Source organism: Lagenorhynchus albirostris, chromosome 16, assembly GCF_949774975.1.
Source record: "Lagenorhynchus albirostris chromosome 16, mLagAlb1.1, whole genome shotgun sequence".
Lineage (NCBI taxonomy): Eukaryota > Metazoa > Chordata > Mammalia > Artiodactyla > Delphinidae > Lagenorhynchus > Lagenorhynchus albirostris.
In genome coordinates, this window is record NC_083110.1 from 26,840,434 (window position 1) to 26,863,079 (window position 22,646).

Consider the following 22,646-nt stretch of genomic DNA (forward strand, 5'->3'; position numbering starts at 1 on the left):
GGCAGTGTTGGTGGAAAGGACACTTCATATCTGAGCCTGATCTTCATTTGTGGTGTGGAGATAAGATCTTCCTATGGATTGTGGAGGTTTAAACCACAGAGTGAAGCACCTGGCTCCCTCTCCACCTGGGCTCATAGGCTCATAGATGTTTGTGTTGGAAAGCTTAACTTTCTCTTCATCTTCCTCTGGGGAACTTGTTAAAAATTGCCTCCTACCTATTGGCCTGTCTGCTTCACACCTCTGGCCAGTGATCCCACTCAGTGTCTCATGTTCTTCATGGACTTCATGGGGAGGAGAGGATACATACTCCAGTCAACCTTGAGGTCCTCAGGCCTAAGTCAAGTGGCCTGGTCTCAGGTGATGTTGACCAGGGCCTCCACTGCAGAGGTGAGGCCAAGCTGACAGTTCTGTGACAACTGGGCAAACGGCCAGCAGAATTGGCGTAACCTACAACACTTACACGGAGCAAGGCCCTTTTCCTGCCATCAGATCCCAGATTGGTCTCCACCGGTTCCAGCTGCACTGAACAGGAACTTTAGTCATTTGCCCCTCTTAGGAAGAGGTGTCAGAGGGAGACCACAGGGGCTCTACCAGGTTTCCAGCCCTCAGGTCCTGTGGAGGCAAATCTCCACAAGGAGCTGGGGTTTCTGACCAACTGCATGTGGGCAGGTCAATTAAAACTTTTTTTTTTTTGCGGTACGCGGGCCTCTCACTGTTGTGGCCTCTCCCGTTGCGGAGCACAGGCTCCAGACGCGCAGGCTCATCAGCCATGGCTCACGGGCCCAGCTGCTCCGTGGCATGTGGGACCTTACCCGACCGGGGCATGAACCCGTGTCCCCTGCATCGGCAGGCGGACTCTCAACCACTGCGCCACCAGGGAAGCCCCAATTAAAACTTTTGATAATCCTGCTTCCAGTCAGCTGGAAGCTCCTGTGGTCAGGCTACAGCCCTGGTGCCAGAGTGTCCTCAGGAGTGTGCCAGGGAGGGGATGAACATCTGTGGCCTCAAGGCTCCCTTTTGTTGAAGATGTAGCCAGTGCGGGGCCTTCACTCCCTACCCCACTTCAGCACATACGGAGGCTCAGAAGATCGTCGTGTCCCAGGCCTCACTTTATTGTCAGATTTAAAACTCGGTGTCAATGGCTGGGGGTCCCAGGGCCCCTCCCTTGAGGCCACTCGGTAGGGGCCAGCCCTAGATCTTGAAGGCTAAGGTGAGGCCGTCGCCCAGGGGCAGGAGGCTGATGTGGACCCTGGCGTCCCGCAGAATGCGCTCATTCAGGTTTCGCACACACTGGGCCGCCTTGTCCTGCGGTTTAGGCTGCAACACCTCTCCACGCCACAGGACCTGCGGAGGGGCGGGGCATCGTGGGGGCGGGGCCTGGGGGTGCCTGAGCAGGAGGCGGGGTGAGAGCTGGAGACCCAGGACCTGAGCAGGGGAAAGTGGAAAACCTGGGGACTCAGTTCGAACACCTGGGGGCAGGAGCTTACGTGATTGTACTAGGCGGGGCTCTGGGGCAGGGGGGCGAGGAGGAGCCCAAGGAAAAAACGGACCCAGCTCAAGAGGGTCTTTCTTCTCTCCCGGGGCTGTCCCTTACACTGAGCACAGCGAGGACGCCTCCGGGTCGCAGCAGCTGCAGGCACCGCTCGTAGTAGGCGGTGCAGTTCTCCTTGTCCGCATCCACCACGGCCAAGTCGAAGGTGCCGGCCTCGCCCGCTGCCAGGAGCTCATCTTGCGGGGGAGGGAGGGGCAGATGCAGCTGAGTCCGCAGGCCCCAGCGGCCGGAAGACCCCGCCCAGGCCGGCCCAGGCGCTGTGACCATTCAGGTACTTGAGGGCCCTGCCTGCCACTCTGCATGTGGCTGCGTACCGGGTGGCGGGGGGTGGGGGCTGTCATTGCCTAAGGCCGCCCGTTGGACCGGGTCACTACCTCGCGCCGGGTGGTCCCATTTGGGAAATGGCGCCAAGGCCCTTTCCGCTCCGTTGCTCACCCAGGGTCTCCAGAGCGGGTTTCAACCGAAGTTCGATCTTGTGCTCCACCTCGGCCTGCGTGCGAGAGGAGCGGGGTCAGAGTCAGCATGTCCTTTCTCCCGGAGCTGGGAGTGGCCGGGCTCCAGGGGCCCGACGAAGGCCTCAGGTGTGTGGGGCACTCACCTGCCTCCACAGGGGACGTCCCAGCTCCGGGGGCCCTGCGTCCACCTCGCAGGTCACCACGCGCCCGGCCGGGGGCAGCGCTAGGGCCAACGCTAGGGCCGAGTAGCCTGTGAAAGTGCCTGAGGACGTGGACACGGACAGGCTCAGGCCAGAGTGGGGCGACGGCCCGGTGACTCCGGCCCCCAGTGACCCCAGCCGCGTGCCCTACCAAGGTCCAGTGCCTTCTTAGCCTTGATGAGGCGAGCCAGGTTGGCCAAGAGCTGGGCCTGCTCACAGGTCATCATGGAATCCCCCTGCGGCTGCTCCAAGGTCAGCTGCTTGCGGGGAGGAGAGGGTCGCACTAGCCCTGCCAGTCACCCAGCTGAGCCCCAGGTTTAGAGCCCCCAGAGGCGTGGCTGTGGGCGTGGCCCAGGGGCGGACCTTCATGGAACGCCCAACCACGCCCGGCCTGCGCGGACGGGGGCCACCGACCAGCCCAAGGTCACGCAGCCACGTGGGTCCCTCCCGGCCCGAGGTGGGCGCCCGTTCCCGCTTCCGGCCCTGCTGACCAGCCGCAGGCTCCGCAGCGCCGGGTGCTCCCGCATGGAGCGGCTCAGCAGATACTGCCACAGGGGGCTGTCCTCAGGGGGCAGCAGGCGCTTCTCTCGCCGGGATCGCCATGGAGGGAACCATCTCCCTGCCGGGGAGGGGTGGTGCTGGGTCAGGGCCTGGGGCTCCAGGGCGCCAGGGGTGAGCCTCAGCCGCAGCCAGCCTCGCGGGTTCACGGGCTCTGCTCCTGCGTACGCCCGCCCGCGGGGCCTCTGCCGAGGATGCCGAAGGCCCGGCCCTACTCACCCAGGAAGAGGCCGCTGGCGAAGGCAGCGGCCAGCGCGGCCGAGCCTAGGGCCAGCGCGGCGGGCACAGAGAGCCGGGGCACGGGCTGGGTCATGGTTCGGGCAGGAGGCAGCGGCGTCCAGGTCACTTGCGCTAGGGCTACTGGGACCGCCCTGGGACCCGCGGGCCCTCGCGGCTCCAACTTGCCCGGGCAGTGCCCTCGGAGCCGCGGCCTCGACCACCATCTGGCGGCCTCATGGCCTTACTGCAAGCCCCGCCCAAGTGGGTCAGTCGTCATCTAGTGGCCGCTTTCGGAACTGTGCCGGCGGCTATGCTGCTTCCTCATCGCTACCATTTTTGCTGAGAACCCCCAGGGGCATATGGGTGGGCGAGTAGAACGTCGGTATAACAGGATACTAACAGGTACAAATGATAGAAATTAAAGGAACCCTGGGAGGGACCGAGAGGATCAGGGAGGGCCTCTTGGGGGAGGTCACCAAGGATGTCAAGTTGAAGGAATGTATGTTTGGGGGAGTTGGGGTTTGGGAGCCCTGGGTCAGATCTGGTTGATGGGGTGCTGAGACAACACCCTTAGTTAGAATCATGCTCTTGGGTACCAGCTAGGCTTGGGTGTGAGATCTTGGGCCCATCAGTCTCTGAGCCTCAGTTTCCTTTGTGTAAAACTGGGACCACTGTCCTACTATTAATGGCACCAGATCCCATAGCCTGGCACACAGTAGCTGCTCAAGAAGTGGCAGCTGCTGTTATCAGAAGTTGAAGATATCTTGGGGAGGAAAGATCAGAGGGCAGGTGAAGTCCCCTTGCAGGGCTGTTCCTCAGGGATGCTATCCAGTGAACAGTGATGGGAACACTGACTGTGTGCCGAATGGGGCGAGGCGAAAGAAGCTGTCCTGGCTTGTGTTAGTGAAGCTGGGCTCAGAGACCACAGGGCACAGGGAACTTGTGTGTCCCAGCTTCACAATTTTCTCTTCTGTAAAATGGGGTTCTTAACAGTCCTGACCTCTTGGGAGATGAAATGAGAAAATCCAGGTGAAGGATTCACACAGGGCCTGGGACTTAGTGGGCTATAGCTGTTACATTTAAAAGGAGCCAGATTCCATCGGCCGTTGCTCCGTGGCTGTCCCCTGACACCAGCCTTGAGCAACCACACTGGGCAGACTGGAGCCCCACCGGGGGCTTTCTAGGCGAGGCTCAGCCCCAGCAAGGCTCAGGGACAGGCTTGTTGGGGGAGGTTGGTGAGGGAGCAGTTTGGCTGAGACTGAAGACAGGGCGAACTAAAGAAGCCCGGAGCTCAGAGCCCGGGACTGACCGGAGCTGCGGGAGCTCTGGGCCCGCGGGAGGCCACGCAGGAGCGTGGACACACAATGAGCTCTTCTGACCCGGGGGAAACCAGAAGTGCTTTCATGGTTCCTCTGCTGAGACCCTTCCACCAGGCCAGGCGGCACTGGGGTGCTGGGCTCAGCCGGGGCTGCAAACTGGCGTTCTCTTTCCTGTCTGGGGGTCTGGGTTTGGGCAGGCCCCCAGCTCACACCAGAACCTCCCTCCCCCCACCTGGCTTCAGGCCGGAGCCCGTGGAGGTGGGAGGCGGGCGGGGAGGGGAGGCATGTCACCATATATCCCCCTCAGATTAAAAAACTAATTTGAAAAGATTAATGTATTCCATTCTTGTTACGCTGGCTCTGATACCTCTGGGCCTGCGGCTGCTCTGCCTCCTGATTATTGAATTTTTATGGCCTGGTAATTAATTGCAGATTCCCTGTTTTGTTCTATTTCTTCTTCTCTGACATTTTAATTTCAACAAAAAGCAGTGGTCTCCATGCAGGTTCTCTCTGGAGATCCTAATGGTCTATAAAACAGAATGACTTATAGACGTGGCACCCACTTCAGTTGGCGAGCGATTGTTTGAACCCTTGCTGATCACGCAAAATTTAATTTTTCCACCTCCCTCCCCCATTCGCTACTCATTTCTTGTCTCTTCCATTACAGCGCCGGTGTCTCAGTTCGCAATGAAGGGAGCAAAGTGTCGCCTCCGAATCTGTTACAGGGCCTTTTCCTAGAAGACCAGGGGGCTGAAGACAAAGTAGGTTTGGGTTCTTTTCCTTGGAGGTGGCCCGAGTGGCGGCGGTGGAAGCTGGGCCTCCCCAGAGGGCCACGTGGATGTGGGCAGCTGTCTCCAGGGGTGGGGGAGGATCATTTCTGCCTCTCTCAATTGCCCTTTTGGCCAAGTGCAGCTGCCCCATTAGGCACCAAGGCACCTGCTGGTCATGAGGGCAGAGAGGATGCATGCCCATACGTGCTGTTGGGTCGACACCAGGAAGTCAGGGGGTTTGACCCCTGCCAAATTCTTAGCCAGACTGGGTCACTGGAAACAGCTGTTCACAAAAATGGATCTGGTAGAGGCCCCCGAGTTACTAACCTAATACCCCCAACCCCTACTTCTCCCAGCCCTGCTAACATCACACAGGCTGGGCGCCTTCCCCCAGGATCCCCCCAGGACTGGGCGGGGTAGGGGCAGAAGAGTAAGGTTATGGAGTCAAGTTGGGCCTAAAGGATTAGAATTTAGATATCTTCAGGGGTCAGGCAGGCAGGTGAGGGGAGGGCAGTAGGGAGCAGTGGGGACTGTGGTGTTCCAGAACTGATGCCCCATCAGGTGTGGCGGCCCCTCAGCTCCCACTCATGTGGCCATGTGGGAAGAAGAGCATATTGTGGCTGGAGCTTCTGATTTTTCAAAAGAGGTTGGAAATCTGGCTTTTAATGTGAAATCTCACAATTTAAAACACTTGGGTTAGACTTTTTTTTTTTACGCTCCATGTCAGCAAAACTGAATACATCTTTGATCTTTGTGTCTGACCTGGCCCATAGGACAACTGTTTCTTCTGATTTGGAGCATGGGTCAGAGAAGTTAGGACATAAGAGTGGAGTCTGTTGGGGCCAGAGAGGCCTCACTGGCTGGCTGATCACCCCCAGTCCCCAGGCCCTGCCCCAGGAATCCTCCTCCTACCTTTGGGCCCTTCAATCCCCTTCCTGCACTTGTGGGCTCTTCCCCGGCAGCTGTGGTTCTCTCAGAGGTGCCTGTGAGCCTCTGTCCAGGGCTTGCCTTCTTTAGGCCTCCTGTCTCCACAGACAAACTTGCAGCCTGGAGTCTGACCACATCTGGGTGAGGTCTGCCGAGCTTTTCACCTAAGACTTCGGGGGGCAATGCTGTGACTCTAGTGGCTCCGGGGGCCGTGGTGGGCCGAGTGGGCTGATGCAGACAGACCGTGAATCAGGAGCTTCTGGGGCCCCTCAGATGAGCGGGGGAGGACAGGGGCCACGGCCTGCTCCCGCCTCCTCTGTGCTGAGATGCTGTGGAGCTGGCACTGGCAGTGCCCTGGCCTCTCATGCCTCAGTTTCCCCATCTGGGCAGGCTGAATGGGAAGTGACAGCATGGGCTCCGGAGTCTGAGGGACTTGGGTTCAAACATTGGTCCACCACTCACTTTGTAGCTGTGTGAGCTCCGAGTTTCTCAGCTAGAAAAATGGGGATGATCCTTCTGTCTTAGTGTTCTGTGCTGTGTAATGAACCACCACATGCTGAGCGGCTTAAAACAATGCCATTTTTTTTTTTTTTTTTTTTCCCCGATACGCGGGCCTCGCACCGCTGCGGCCTCCCCCGTTGCGGAGCACAGGCTCCGCATGTGCAGGCCCAGCCGCTCCGCGGCACGTGGGATCCCCCCGGACCAGGGCACGAACCCGCGTCCCCTACATCTGCAGGCGGACTCTCAACCACTGCGCCACCAGGGAAGCCCCTCAATGCCATTTTTTATCTCGTGGTTCTGTAAGTCAGGAGTCAGGCCAGGCCTGGCTGATCCTCCGCTCAGGGTCTCACCAGGTAGAAGGCACCTCGAATACTTCTGGTGTTTCAGATCACTCTGCCTTCCTTTTCTGCTTTTCAGGGCTCACGTGATTCCAGGGGACCCACCCGGCTAATCCAGGATAATCTCTCCATTTCAAGGTGAGCTGGTTAGTGACCTTAGTTCCATCTGCAAAGTTCCCCTTGCCACCTGAGTTGATGACCGAGACAGTAACATTGGTGGTAGAGATCATGGGAGAGTGGTCAAATTCTGCCACAAACTGCAGCCTCTCAGTGTGGTTGTCAGGATGAAGATAACCCTGCCAAGTTCCCGTCCCCCCTCTTTGAGAACCACGCTGTGAGGTTTTTGGTTTGTTTTTATTTTTGGCCGCGCCACGCGGCGTGCGGGATCTTAGTTCCCCAACCAGGGATTGAGCCTGGGCCCCCTGCATTGGGAACGAGGAGTCTTAACCACTGGACCACCAGGGAAGTCACATTAGGTATTTAAATACAGAGGATTCCCTGTTACTGCATAGACAGAATGGGCAGTGGGCATGTTCCTCACAGCCACCCTCTCAAGAAGCTAGCATTGCCCCCGTTTTCCAGATGTGCAAACTGAGGTTCCCAGATGTCAGGTGACATATAAGTGGCAGAGCCAGGTGTGAACCTGTCCCTGTCTCAGCTTCACATAAGAGTTTGTCATCTCACCACTGGCCCAAGTCCAGAGCTCCTATATCCCCTGGAAGTTCATCGAGTTCTCTTGAGAGGCTTCCACCATGCGCCAGAGATTTACCTGTGATCCGATTTCTCTGGTTCAACTCAGGTCCTGGCATTTGGGTGTCTCTGGGATTCCCCAGTGGATGACTTAGATGTGTGTTTCATGGTGTCACCTGCTCCTTTTTTCTTCTTCTTCTTCTTTTTTTTTTAATAAATTTATTTATTTGTTTTTATTTTTGGCTCTGCTGGGTCTTCGTTGCTGCCGCGTGGGCTTTCTCTGATTGCAGTGAGCGGGGCCTACTCTTCGTTGCGGTGCATGGGCTTCTCATCGCGGTGGCTTCTCTTGTTGAGGAGCACGGGCTCTAGGTGCGTGGGCTTCAGTAGTTGTGGTGCACGTGCTCAGTAGTTGTGGCACACGGGCTTAGTTGCTCCGCGGCATGTGGGATCTTCCCGGACCAGGGATCGAACCCGTGTTCCCTGAATTGGCTGGCAGAGGCTTTCAAATTCTTAACCACAGCACCACCAGGGAAGCCCTGCTCGTTTCTTCTTGATGGGATGGGCAGGGTGCCACTGTCAAAGCCACTCCTGGGCATCATCGCTTTTGCCAGACACCTCAGCTGACACTCAGGAGCCGTCAAATGGTCAAGACTTCATGGGCGTCCTTTTGAGAAATAGCAAAGAAAGTTCCCCTGCATCTCTTCTCTCTCCTCCTTGAGACACTGGCCTACATTGTGAATCCTTCCTTCCCCAAAAGAAGACAAACACACACGTCCCAGCCTCCCCTGCAGGTACCAGACCTGATGCGGCATGTGAGTCCATGGTTGGAAGGAGAGTGATGCTGTGTCGCACCCACGCTCTGGCCCTCCCAGAGTCAGCTGTTTGCCACAGAGTAGACTTGGCTATTTGCAACAAAGTGGATTCTGTTATTTGCAGCAAAGTGAAGTCTGCTGTTTGCCACAAAGCAGCTTCTAGATTTGCAGTTAGGAGTGCTGCCTCTGTGGGACCGATTCTCCCACCTCCAGCACACAGTGTTACCATCCACTGCAGAGCCAACCCCCCTCCTTCTGCTTTGCCAACAGGAGCCCAATATTGTTCAGGCGACAATGTGCCCAGCTCTGGGGGATGGACTGTGATCCCTCTCAGGCTGTCACAACCCCCCTCCCCACCCCAGTCCCTTTTTCAAGATATCCAGGGATATCTTGCCAGGGAAAAAGAGGTGCTTCTCAGGACTTTTTATTCCCTGATAATAAGAAATCCCCTCTTCTTGCTTAGCCTTTTCTTACCCTGAATAGGGTTGTGTAAAGATGAAATGCTTGGAACTTTAGCAGCCATCTTGTGGCCCTGAGGCAACAAGGTTAAGAATTAAAAAAAAAACAAACAGTGAGGATGATGATGGTCCTTGAAGACATTATCTAGACATTAAACCACTCCCAGCAACTGTTTACCTCTAGCCTCCTTGTTATGTGAGAAAATGGAGCCCTTTGTGTTTAAGCAATGATTAGCTATTTATTCTTTATTTGAAGTTCATAGCATTCCTAACTGATACAGGCACTCTAGCAGTGTGGTCTGTGCCCAGGGGTGATTGAGAGTTGGTGCTGAGATAACCCCTTTTCCTTTTTTTCAGGTTGAGTGACAGATTCCACACTGAACTCAAAATCACGCTCTCCAAAGGTAAGGCCTCGTTTTCCTCAGGGGTCAGTTTTCTCCCAGGAGATGCCCTATCCCTCCCACGCCTGACAAGTGGAAATGCCAGTACTGTGCACCCCACCCTTGCCCTGCTGCAGACTTGTGTCTCATCAAGCCTCCCCAGTCCCTGGTGAGGCAGGCATGATCACCCACTCTTTACAGACAGGGGACATCTGGGGTCTCATAGGCAGGATGTGGGGATTGTCTCCAGTTCTGTATGGCACAAAGCCTGGGGTCTCCCCACTCCAAGGAGAGTCTCTCTATTTGCATCAGAGCCAGGGGTGCAGGGGCTTCTGGGACAGTGGATGACCAGACAGGGTGGGAGCTTCTGTGCAGCAAGCTGGGTCCAGGTTGGGGAAGCCCACAACCTCCCAGCATAGCGGTCAGGTTTCTGCTGCAACATTGCTGTGTGGCAGCCCCAAGTCTCAGCAACTTCCAAAATAAACACCTACTTTTCTCACTGCTGGGTCAGTGGATCAGCTGGGCTATTTCTGCTTGGGGTTGTGGGTCCAGATCATTCTGAGACCAGCAGCTACCTGGGGGTGCTCTTTCCCAGGGGACAGCATGGGGGCAAGAGGCCAACCACACAGGTACTTTGAAAGCCTCTGCCTCAGTCAGGTCTGCTCATGTTCCAGCGGCCCCAACAAATCACTCGGCCAAGCTCTGCATAGGGGGCAAGTGTGTGTACTCTGCCCTCTCTATGGGGTGGCACTGTGAGCTCACGTGGCAAAGGGTGTGGCTGTGTAGCCCTATTATGGGTCAGGGAGAGAAGAGTCAAGATCAGCAGTTCAATCTACACACAGATCCCAAGGGCCCCTGGGTGTCCCCAAAGCCGTGGGTGCAGAGATCCCCACAGGGCAGGGCCTCAGCAGGGGCAGGAGGGCCAGGGCCCCTGCCTTGTGCCTGAGCTGAAGATTCCCCAGTCTGTTTCTCAGAGGAGGAACTTGGAGCTCTGGGAGTCAGAGTGTCACCTGAGGTCGCAGGGCAACCTCCTGCCTCTGTCCACCTCACTGCCATCCTGAACCCAGCGGGGAGGGAGCAAGGGGTCAGGCTCACCTTCCCTGGGTTCAGCCCAGGGTGCCTACCTCCCCGGGGAGGACAAGCCCCTTTCTTTTATCCCCACACTCAGCATATGCCCATTTTCCCCCGAGACACCAGGACATGGAGCCTGGAACTCAAGGATTCCGATTGCATTGCATGGGAGACTTCTCAGTGCTTGTTTACTTCTGGTGGCCCCTGAGCTGGCCTGGGGACATATTTTGTTTGCCTCCATCAGTATTTTGTTTATTTGAATGGAGCCAACACTAAACCATCAGAAAATTTCACATTCAGATTTGATTTCCATTTCTTTTGAAAGAGCAGCAGATTTGACAACACTGGGCCCATTTTTTTTTTTTTTTTTTTTTTTTTTTTTTGCGGTACACAGGCCTCTCACTGTTGTGGCCTTTCCCGTTGCAGAGCACAGGCTCCGGACGCGCAGGCCCAGCGGCCATGGCTCACGGGCCTTGCCGCTCCGCGGCGTTTGGGATCTTCCCGGACCAGGGCACGAACCCGTGTCCCCTGCATTGGCGGCGGACTCTCAACCACTGCGCCACCAGGGAAGCCCCCACTGGGCCCATTTTGCTGCAGGGCAGGTTGGCTGGTGCTGTGTGGTTCCCCCCCCATCCCCCACGGGTCATGTGCCCTTGCCCCAGTCCCCACTGCTCCCTGCTGCCTCAAACCCAAAGAGGTTCCCTCATATTCCACATTGGTCTTTGAGCTGCTGGTGCATGAGCTGTAACCTCTGGTTTAATCCACTCCCCAGAGGCCCAGAGAGGAGAGACACCTGCCCAGGGTACACAGCCCATCTCAGGCTTTTGTTTCTCTTTCTCGCTTCCTGAGTAAGAACTTCACCTGGATTCCAAAGAGCAATCCCTCTTGTGGGCTCCAAACAAGGATCCCAGACTTTGCCGCCCACCCCAAGCAAAACTGTTCATGTCATGGTTGAAACTCAGAACACCTCTGGCGTTGCTACCCTGAGAGCACAGCCACTTTGAGGGGAAAATCTAGACTGAGATGAGCTTTGGGAGATGTTACAGGGACCCAGGTCTCTGAGTTACATAGGGAATCCCCCTAGATCTACAAAAATGAAATACTAACGGCTGATATTTATATAGCAATTACTGTGTGTCAGTCACTTCAATTACTGTGTCAGTATAGCAATTACTGTGTGTCAGTTAAACTTCATTTAACTCACTTAATCTTCACATAAACCTTGTAAGGGGAAAGGTACCATTTTTATCCCCATTTTACAGGTGAAGAAGCTGCAGCACAGAGAGGTTAAGCAACATTCCTAAATTTGCATGGCTTATAAGTGGTAAAGTTGGGATTTGAACCCAGGTTCTCTGGTTTCAGGGCTTATAGTTCTTAACCACTGACATATCCTAGAGGAAATACCTACTGAGGTGGCCACTTTTCCTGTAATAACGCATTTCACCCTTGGACTTGCCCAACAAGGTAAGGTTGAGTTTGGCTGTGACAGACAGAAAAGTCCAAAAAAGAAGTTGGTTTCTATTTTATACAGATGTAACTTGGAGGTTGTACGGAGCCTCCAGGGTCAACTGAGACTCAGGCTTCTCCTCTGCTGTGTTGCCATCCTCATCATGTGGTGTCTTCTCATTAAACAGGATGACTGCTTGAGTTCCAGCCATCACACCTTCAACCCAGTTTTTAGGAAGCAGAAAGGGACAAAATAGAACTAACCTCGTTCCTTTAAGGACACTTCTTGAAAGTTTCGTAAGATATTCTACTTGCATCCCTTTGAGCAGCACTTAGTCACGTGATCACACTTTGGCCTGGAAATAGTCTTTATTCTAGAGGGTTATATGTTCAATGAAAAAATCGGTTCTATCTTTAAAAGGGAGAATGGATACTGGGAACATTTAGCATCATCACTGTGTTTTTTACAGATAAAGAAACTGAAGCTCAGAGAGGTGAATGACCTTCTGGCGGTCACACAGCCAGGAAGAGGTGGAGCCTGGATCTTCTGTCCCTGGGCCCTTTGGAGCAGGTGGGCTCCAAAGATATACTCTGCTGATTTCTTAAGGGGTGAGGAGGACTGTGGATACGTGCATAACCCCCTCTACAGACCCCAGGAACACCCAGTGCCCAGGTCCTGCCAGCCAGGCAGCCTTGTGCCTGTAAGCCCTGGCAGCCTGTCCGGGCCCAGATCCATCACCCCGGCACCAACCGTGCCCTGGGCCTGACTCCATCCATCCGTCTAATGCCGCATTGACTGTGCTGGGGCACGTTCCTGAGGCGGCCTCAAGAGCGCTGAATAATTCAGTTCTGCGTAATGGGATAATGAATTTACTGACAACCCAGTGTGGTCTCGGTACTTACATGTCAAGAAATACTGACTCCCTAGGCCTGCTCTGCAGGCTGGAGACGTACACGTGCCAAGAAACTGTTGCCTTTACTTGCCTCGTGGGGTTCAGGCTTGACTGAATGGAGACCCTACTTTGGTCTCACTGAGTCTTAAACTGCTTTGCCTAGTGGGGAGCCTGGGGGTAGGGGGACTGCCTGGTTGGGACTTTGGGGCGAGGTGGAACTGGAATCACAGAAGCTTGGACATGCAGAGCTGGAAAGGACCCCTTGGTCCTGCATACCCATTTTATGAACCGGGAAGCTGAGGTTGTGGCAGGGACGGGCCTCTGCTCCTGCACACTGTGTTCTGTGGCTGGGGACACCGGGGATGCCTCGGGACTCCGGGGAGGAGCCCTGCTTGTTTTCCTTCTAACCTGCTGTTTTCCCCGTCCCCCAGCTGCTGAAGGGTTGCTGCTAATGACTCCCAGCTGCCCCTTCGCTGGAGACGAGCCCTCAGCCAAACGAGAGGCGTCCCCCGGAAGGCCGGCCCACCCTGCCTTCCTTTCCCGACCTGGGCAGACGATGGCTGATGACCGGCTGATGTGGTGCAAAAGGCCACCCCAAGCCTCAAGGTAGGACAAACTCTGTGATGCTATTAGGGGTCCAATATCCTTGGTGGGACTGCGGCTTGACCCCAGCTGAGACCGTGTTCTGGCTTAGCTTTTACCCCTTCCCTATCCTGCTTCCCTCACTCCCTTTCTCCCCAGGGCCTCCCCCCCACCCCATAAATCATCTGAATGGGAATCTCTGACTCAGGTTCTGCTTCTGGGGAACCCTCCTGAGGCAGCTGCGTTTCCTGGTCTGAGCCCTCCTTTCTGAGGACTCCTCCCAGAGCACTAAGAAAGGCTCAGGGCCGGGAATTCTTGCCGCTGGCTCTGCTGTGTGATGGTGAGGAAATCACTTCTCCACCCTGAGCCTCAGTTTCCCCTTTTGTATGGCTGGGGTTGAGGGAGCCTCTCTCAGGTCCCTTCCAGCTCTGAAGGTCTGTGATATGACCTGAGGTGCCAGGAAGCCTTCTGCTTTCTTAACTAGCGCCACATGTGCATGGAGTCCTACCATCGGGGGCTTTTCTCTGAAGGCTTTTTCAAAATGCAAAATCATCTGAGATGAGAATGAGTTTCACGTTAGGTGATCACACTGCAGGGCAGACTCTCTCAAGGTGGGATCCTTGGGTCACCTGAATCCATCACCTGAAGGGGATTGCCTGGTTGGAACTTTGGGGCGAGGTGGAACTGGAATCACAGAAGCTTGGACATGCAGAGCTGGAAAGGACCCCTTGGTCCTGCATACCCATTTTACGAACCGGGAAACTGAGGTTGTGGCAGGGACGGGCCTCTGCTCCTGCACACTGTGTTCTGTGGCTGAGAATGCTGGGGATGCCTCCGGGCTCTGAGGAGGAGACCTGCTTGTTTACCTTCTAACTTGCTAGTTTCCCCATCCCCCAGCTGCTGGAGGATTGCTGCTAATGACTCCCAGCTGCCCCTTTGCTGGAGACGAGCCCTCAGCCAAATGAGAGGCGTACCCCGGAAGGCCGGCCCACCCTGCCTTCCCTGACTTGGGCAGACTGTAGCCAATGACCGGCTGATGTGGTGCAAAAAGGCCACTATTGGGGACTACCCTTGAGTCCTACCATTGGGAACTTTTCTCTGAAGGCTTTTTCAAAATGCAAAAGCATCTGAGATGAGAATGAGTTTCACGTTAGATGATCATGCTGCAGGGCAGACTCTCTTAAGGTGGGTTCCTTGGGTCACCTGAATCTATCACCTGAAGAGGTGCTTATTATTAATATTTCCCTTCCCTTCTTCGTATTTGGACAGGTAGCCACTGTCCATTCCTTCATGGAGTTTTCCAAACAAGTGTGGCCATATTTTGGTACCAAGGACGAGTGGAAGGCTCAGGCCATTTTGGAGTGATTCTGGCCTCTAAGCAGCCCTAGACTCCTGTGTGTGGGTTACAGTGAAAGAGAGAGAGAACGCAGACAGAAGTAGACAGACAGAGGGATGGAAGGAGAGGGAGAGAGAGGAAGAAGTCGAGGAGGAGGAGGGCGAGAGGAAGGGAGAAGAGAAGGAGGACAGGTTTTAGAGATAAACGTTGAGGTAAACGTGACAGTGAACCTCAAGTCAGACACAAGCTAGTCCATCACCCTGCCCCCGCCCCCATGCCGCAGCTGCAGCCTCTTCACTGTGTAATGGAGTAGACTGGGGCACCTGCCTCGCAGGGCGGTCGGCAGGGACGGATGGCTCAGCACGGACCTGGAGCAGGCGCTCCGCCAGTGGGTGCTTCTGCCCCACCCAGACTGGTCTGACGGTTTGGTTGCGGCTCTGAAGGTGGAGGGAAGATGATGTGACCTCAGGTGAACCTTTGTCTCACCTCTTCTGGAGATCAGTGGCCTTTTGGAGAAAGGGGAGCAGCGTTAGTGTGTATGTGTATGTGTGTCCCAGACTAGGTGCTTTCAAGTCATCAGAAGGCTGGGTATTTTGCTTGACGGGAAAGTGGCCTCCTGGACTAACAGCAATACGAGGAACACATTTGTCTCCTGACCAAGAGAGTGGGGTGGGGGAAGATTTTTAAGGAGCCGTCAGAAGGAAGGGAACTGGGGAGCCACAGCTGGGGTTAGCTGGGGAGAGAGTCACTGTTCCAGACCCCGAGACTGAGCTCCCAAACCTCGGGGGTTGATGTGTGTGTGGGGAGCCCTCTCTGAGGGGCCTCCTGTCTGCCCCAGATTAGTGAGGACGGCAGGGACAGAAATGGCCCCAGACTAAGGATGAAAAGAAGGATCTCTGAGTGGCGGGGTGGAGGGGGGATGAATTGGGAGATTGGGATCGACATGTATACACTAATATGTATAAGATAACTAATAAGAACCTACTGTAAAAAAAATAAAACTCAAAAACCAAAGTATTCATAAAAAAAAAAATGAAGGATCTCTGTCAGGAAAACAAAGCACCTGTGGGTGGTGGGCAGCAAGGAGCCCAGGGATCGCCTTTGCCTTGGGTGCTCTCTGGGCAGAGTCTGACCTCCAGGGCCTGGCGTGGAGCCTCAGCTGAATGAGGGAGCCCTGGGCTCCACCAGGCCTGGAGGCTGTGAGCAGGATGAAGGCAGCGGTACTCCAGCATCAGCTGGGAGCTCCGGGCTGGGGCAGGAGGGGTGGCTCCTCTCCCTGGCTCATGCCCTGCTCACCTGGCTAACTCCTCATGCCTGTCAGGGAGGCAGACAGTGCTGTCTCCCCCAGGCCTGATGTGCCCCTGACTGAGCTGGTGCAGTGACTTCAAAATGTGACTGAATCCTTAGACCCTCCTCTCATCAGGAGGTGGGGTCTGTGTCCCCTCGCCCTGAACTGGGGTGAGCCTCCTTGAACAGAATGTGATGGAAGCGATGTTCTCTGACTTCTGAGGCTGGTTAGAAAAGGCCAGGTAGCATCTCCCAGGTTCTCTTGGAAACTTGCTCTGGGAGCTGTCAGCTGCCCTGTGAGAAGTCCATCTCTGCGGAAGCCGCCTTGTGCAGGGATCACAAAGAGTGAGAGAGATGCCTGAGGGGCCCCAACTCATCCATCCCCAGCTGTTTGAGTCTCCCATGCCCCAGATATCAGACATGTGCATAAGGAAGCCTTTGAGATGACCCTAGTCTCAGCCACCAAATGCCTGCAATGCATGACAGACCCAGAGTGAGAGCTGCCTGCAGTCCAGGCGACCTCCGGATTCATGAGTGGAAGACAAGATCATATATGGGTTTCCTAGGGCTGCCTAGGTACCAAATGGCCACAAACTGGGCAAAACAACAAAAATTTATTCTCTCAGAGTTCTGGAGGCTAGGGTCCAAAATCGAGGTATTGGCTTGTTCCTTGTGAGGGCTCTGAGGGAGAATCTGTTCCCTGTGTTTCTCCTAGCTTCTGGTGGTTGTAGGCAGTGCTTGGCTTTCCTTGGCCTGTAGGTGCATCACCCTGGCCTCTGCCTCCATCTTCGCATTGTGTTCTTGCTGTGTCTCTGTGTCCAAATCTCCCTCTTCTTATAAAGGACACCGTCACATTTAATTAGGGGCACCTGTACTCTATTATCTCATCTTGACTAATTACATCTGCAATGACCCTATTTCTCAAATAAGATGACATTCTGAAGTACTGAGGGTTAAGACTTTAACATATCTTTTGGGGGGACATAATTCAACCCATGACATATCATTATCATTTTAAGCCGCTATTTTGAAGTGATTCGTTATGTAGCAGTAGTTACTCAGAACATGAGAATTAAAGGATGGCTAGGGAAGCAACTAAAACATCAGTGGAAATGTAATTTACCAGAACATCCTTCTAGGAGGCTACTGTATGTGGTTGGGATAATTGATTTTCTAAGTAGCTTGGGGTCGAGTCTGGATCCTCCCCACAAAAGATGGATGTTCCAGCAACAACATGTGCTTGAATAAAAACAGACAGCTTCACTAAAGCCTTCTAATGTGGGAAAACAGCTTGAGTTTTGCTTTGTATTCCTCCCCCTTAAATAAATGTTGAATATTTACTTAAAGAGAATCAATATGATTATTAGAGTGTTCCTGGCCTCCATATATCTCAGCATGGCCTTGTTTACTAACACCTACCCTGTCAGAGCACTGATTAACTGTGGGCTACAGTTGCCTGGTTAAGTGTCTGGTTTCTCCATAGACTGGAAGCAACCCTAAGAGCAGGGACAGGCTATGTCTTGTTCTCTCCTGAATCCCCAGCACAGTTCTTGGCACATAGTAGGTGCTTAATAGTTAGTCTCTGAAAGCATGGATGTTGGAAAAGGAACAAAGGGACTTAAAATCTATATGATGATGAAAGGTGTATAAATATATCAGCTACAGAACATCTAAGGATGCTAGAAAAAAATATTTTTGAAATTTGAAATTCTTTTCTGTTAATGGAAGAGCCTGTAAGCAAATAAGGGAATCATAAGAGGCCAGGAACAAATTGGAAACATCAGTCCAGGGAAGTAAAGACTGCTGGACACCCTGAGGACTTCTACCTTGTTGGGCAGCCTACAACTTCCACACCTTGAGCTTCTGTGGCACAAGAAAGACAAGGATGAAGCAAGGGATGATAAACATGACCAGGAAGATTTGAAAAAGAACCAGACAGAGGTTCTAGGAATTTAAATATATCACATACAAAATTTAAAACTCAATGGAACAGTTAAATAGAATAGACACTGCTGGAGAGGGAATTAGTAAACAGGAAGATAGATTTGAAAAATTATACATAATGCAGTACAGAAAGAAAAATGAAACTATGAAGAAGAGGTTAAGAGACATGGAGAGTGCAGTGAAAAGCTCTAATATATGTCTAATCAGATATTTGGAAAGTGATTATAGGAATAATGGGAGAGGTATTATTCAAAGAGATAGCAGCTGAGAATTTTCTATGATTATTAAAAAATATGAATCTTCAGATTCAGGAATTCCAGTGAATCCCAAAAAGGGTAAATAAAAAGAAGTCCATACACAGATACGTCATAATCAAATTAAAGAATGTCAAAGACAAATAGAAAAAAATAAAAGAGAAGTAGAAGATCTTAAAAATACCCAACAGGAAAAAACTTCGTTGTTCACAACTTCTCTAATTAGAAGAAATTAGACTAATGGTGACTAGTTATAATAGTATGAATAGTAACAATGAAAAACAGAATAATGATGACTTTAAAGGGCTTTTAAAATTCACACCAACTAGGGACTGTATACCCCAGCCCCTAATAAGCCAAATAATTTCTTAAAAGATACTTTATCTTCTAAGGATAAATGTAGATCCTAAGTATGTGCTAAAGAAAATTGAAAACGTATATTCATACAAAAACTTGTACACAAATGTTTATTGCAGCATTATTTATAATAATGAAAAAGTGGAAACAACCTAAATATCCACCAACTTATGAATGGATAAACAAAATGTGGTATATCCATACAGTAGAGTGTTACTTGCCATAAAAAGGAATGAAGTTCTGATCCATGCAACAACATGGATGAACCTTGAAAACATAGGCATATCGATAGAGACAGAAGGTAGATTCGTGGTTGCCAGAGGCTGGAGGGGAATGTGGAGTGACAGCTAACAGGCATGGGCTTTCTTTTTGGGTGATGATAAGTTCTGGAATTAGATGGTGGCAATGTTTGTTAAATCTTATAAGTACACTAAAACCACTGAATTGTACACTTTCAAAGGGTGAATTTTATAGTATGTGAATCATATCTCAATAAAAATGCAAAAAATAAGAATAAGGGTAGAAATAAGGACATTTTCACTTACAGGCATACCTTGGAGATGTTGCAGGTTCAGTTCTAGGCCACTACGATAAAGCGAATATTGCATTAAAGAAAGTCACAGAAAGATTTTTGTTTCCCAGTGCATATAAAAGTTATGTTTTGGGAATTCCCTGGTGGTCCAGTGGTTAGGACTTGGCACTTTCACTGATGAGGGCCCAGGTTCAATCCCTGGTTGGGCAACTAAGATCCCACAAGCTGCGTGTCGTGGCCAAAAAAAAAAAAAAGAAGTTATGTTTACACTATACTATGTTCTGTTAAGTGTGTAATAGCATTATGTCAAAAAAGTGTACATAATTTATTAAATTTATTAATTTAAAAATATTTATTGCTAAAAAATGCTAACCATCTTCTGAGCCTTCCAATGAGTTGTAGTAGTAACATCAGAGATCACTGATGACAGATAACCATAGCAAATATAATAATAGTGAAAAAGTTTAAAATATTGTGAGAATTACCAAAATGTGACACAGAGCAATGAAGTGAGCAAATGCTGTTGGAAAAATGGCGCAGATAGACTTGCTTGATGCAGGGTTGACACAAACCTTCAATTTGTAAAAAAAACCACAGTAATGAAGCACAATAAAATGAAACTCAATAAAAAGGTATGTCCGTTTACTATAACTGAGAGAATTTATAAACAACAGACCCCCATTCAAGGAGTTTCTGAAGGATGAGCTTGAGAAGAAAAATGATCTGAGGAAAAACGTCTCAGATACCAGAAGTGATGATGAATTGAGAAAATAATAAAAATATGGGTAAATCTAAACAAACACACTGATTGTCCAAAACAATGTCTATTCTGTGGGGTTAAACAGGAGATGGAACTAAAATCCTGGACCATAAGTATAATAAATGGAATTAAAGCTTTCAAAGCACTTTGCATTGTTCAGGAGAAGGGAAAGATATTGATTAACTTTAGACTAAGTTAAGTTAGGTAATAATTTCAAAATACTAAGTCACCAATAAAAAAAATAATAGAATGCCTATCCACTACACAGTAGAAGGGGGAGAAATGGGATGAGTAAAAAACTTCAAAACAATGCAACAAAGAAGATGAAAATAAATCCTTAGGAAGCAGGACAAATTAAAATAAAAACAAAACAAAAACAAGATTCTAGAAATAAAGTCAAATATATTTGTAAGCTCTATAAATATAAATAGACTGAACTCTCCAGTTAAAATTATATACTCTCAGATTGGATTGAAGAAAGAATAGCCAAATGCTGCTTACATGAGACACGTCTAAAAGCGATAAAAAATTGTAAGTAAAACAGTGAAAAAAATCAGAAAAATGCTAACCAAAAGAAAATTAGCATAGTTATATTACTATCACACAAAATAGAATTTAAGGCAAAAAGGCATCATTAGAGATATAGAGGGTCAATGTATGAAATTTAAATTTACCAGGAGAAAATAGTAGTTCTAAATTCATGGATACCTAATAATGTAAGTCCCTTATCAGATATATGACTTGAAAATATTTTTTTCCCATTCTGTGGGTTGTCTTTTCACTTTATTGATGGTGTCCATAGAAGCACCAAAGTTTTCAATTTTAAGTTCAATTTATCATTTTTTTTCTCTTTTTTCTCATGCTTTTAGGGTCATATCTAAGAATACTTTGCCAAATCCAAGATCATGAAGATTTAACCCTATGTTTTCTTGTAAGAGTTTTATAGTTTTAACTCTTACATTTAGGTCTTTGATCCATTTTGAGTTAATTTTTGTGTATGGTGTGAGGTAGGGTTCAACTTCATTCTTTTGCATGTGGATATCCAGTTGTCCTGGCATCATTTGTTGAAAAGACTATCTTTTCTCCATTGAATGGTCTTTACACCCTTGTCAAAAATCAGTTGACCATAGATATATGGGTATTCTGTACTTTCAATTTTAGTTCACTGATCTATATATCTATCCTAGTGCCAGTACCACACTATCTTGATTACTGTTGCTTTGTAGCAAATTTTGAAATCAGGAAGTGTGAGTCGTCCTACTTCATTCTTCTTTTTCAAGATTGTTTTGGCTATTCCTGGTCCCTTGTAATTCCATGTAAATTTTAGAATCAGCCCGCCAGTTTTACAAAGAAGTAGCTGGGATTCTGACAGGGATTGCATTGAATCTGTATTCAAGTCTCACATCTCTTTGCGAAGTGAGCGTATCTCCAATCAGCTGGTCCACGAGAGTAAGGCCAAAGGACGTTCCTGACCAAGCTGGTCTGGTGTGCCCCCATGTACGTGTCCTCAAGAAGCTACGTTCAGTGTGGGTATCCCTGGGACTGAATGTGTGCAGTAAGTGTGTAAATGACTGAAATAGGAACCCAACTCTTCAAGACCTTTCCAAGGTTGTCCTCATGACTGTAGTAATGGATGATCTTAGGTTGGGTCCCCCAAGAAGCAGACCTTGAGGCGAGGATTCGCGTGAAAGTAGTTTTGTGGGAGGTGGTCTCAGGAAGTTCTGGAAGGGGAGTGAGGAAGGTGTCCAAGGAGGGGAGAGAAGTCAGGAGTGTGTGTCTAAATGAGCAGGTCATTGCTATGGGCATCTGGGGCTCAATCCCATTGAGGACCTCTGTGAGAGCGTAGAGAACAGGGTTTCTCAACCTCAGTACTATTGACATTTTGGACTGAATAATTATTGGTTGTGGGGTGCTGTCCTGGGTGTTGTTGGATGTTCAGCAGCCTCCTGGCCTCTACCAGATGCCAGTAGCAACCATCCAACCAAAATGTCTCCAGATATTGCTCCATGTCCCCTGGGGGTGCAAAATTGTACCTGGTTGAGAATCACTGGTATAGATTTGTCTCAGAATTGTCCCATCCAAGAGGGGAGAAGGTGGGGGGGATATATACACCAACTCCCAATCATCGTTAAGGCTGCTTCTGAAGGTGTCAAATCCCTGCACTTCTGGCCTGTCCTGAGGGTCTCCCGAATCCTAGGCCAGAGAAAGCTCTCAGGCAGCAGAGAAGCTACCCATAGTAAGAAGCCACCAGCATGTGTGGAAATAATGAGGGCTGCAGGGATGTGGGCCCCCATAGTGCAGCTACCTGGATTATGCTGTGTGAGGCTTTGGAGACCCCAGCTCCTTCCCAGATCTGCAGCTTGGCCTGGACTTCCACGTTCCTGGGGCTTTGCAGGTTCCACTGCATCACTGTGTTGAAACCAACCCACCCCCGAGCAAGGCTTTAGCCCCTCAGCTCACTTCCTAGTCTCTGCATCTGTCACTGCTCCTGCAGGATGAGGAAAGATGACTTGCGAAGACTGATAGACAGAAAAGACCTAAGTGATGTTGTTTCCCCAGGTGGAAGGCACTGGTGGGAAAGTTGCTCACAGAATTCCCCTCCTCTTCCCGTCTCAGCTCCTTGCACCCACTAGAGACGCTAAGGATGTTCTCCTTTTTCAGTATGCTGTGTGACTTTGGGCAATCACACCTCCTCTCTGGGCCTCAGTCTTCCTTCTATAAAAAACACGGGCCTAAAAAAAAAAAAACAAAACACGGGCCTGCTGGGGGTGGACCAGATGACCTTGAAATGTCCTTCCATCTCGAGTGGCTGCTGAGAGCCCTGGGAGGCGGTGGGGAGTCACCAGGCAGCCAGAGCCTGGGGGCCGGCCGGAAAATGTGACAGCTCGGCCCCCAGTGGTGTTGCTGGCCTCTGATCTCCACTCTGTGCCCGATACTCTGGGTCTGGTCACAGCCCATTGCAGCCCCTCGCTCACTCAGGAACATCTGCTACAGCATTTGCCACG

General features: G+C 51.0%; 2 protein-coding genes across 7 annotated transcripts in view; one reads left to right on the plus strand and one right to left on the minus strand.

Moving 5' to 3' along the window:
• Positions 1-1,091: 1,091 nt before the first annotated feature.
• Positions 1,092-3,215, minus strand: COMTD1 (catechol-O-methyltransferase domain containing 1). The gene is made up of 7 exons (XM_060125441.1): positions 2,985-3,215; positions 2,699-2,826; positions 2,359-2,464; positions 2,151-2,269; positions 1,988-2,042; positions 1,595-1,728; positions 1,092-1,344 (listed from the first exon to the last, which is right to left on the minus strand). Exons 1-7 carry the CDS (start codon positions 3,076-3,078, stop codon positions 1,192-1,194), a joined length of 789 nt encoding a protein of 262 aa, XP_059981424.1. The 5' UTR covers positions 3,079-3,215; the 3' UTR covers positions 1,092-1,191.
• LRMDA (leucine rich melanocyte differentiation associated) overlaps positions 1,552-22,646 on the plus strand; it is a 1,268,542-nt gene continuing 1,247,447 nt past the window's right edge. For 4 of the 6 annotated variants that reach the window (XR_009535956.1, XR_009535959.1, XR_009535960.1 and 1 more), the window contains exons 1-6: positions 1,552-1,823; positions 4,971-5,064; positions 6,919-6,977; positions 9,157-9,203; positions 12,167-12,267; positions 13,021-13,195. The gene's annotated coding sequence lies outside the window, so the exon portion shown is untranslated. Of the gene's footprint in view, positions 1,824-2,600; positions 2,665-4,970; positions 5,065-6,918; positions 6,978-9,156; positions 9,204-12,166; positions 12,306-13,020; positions 13,196-22,646 lie in introns of those variants that run through there. The other 2 variants (XR_009535957.1, XR_009535958.1) reach the window with 2 other exon arrangements.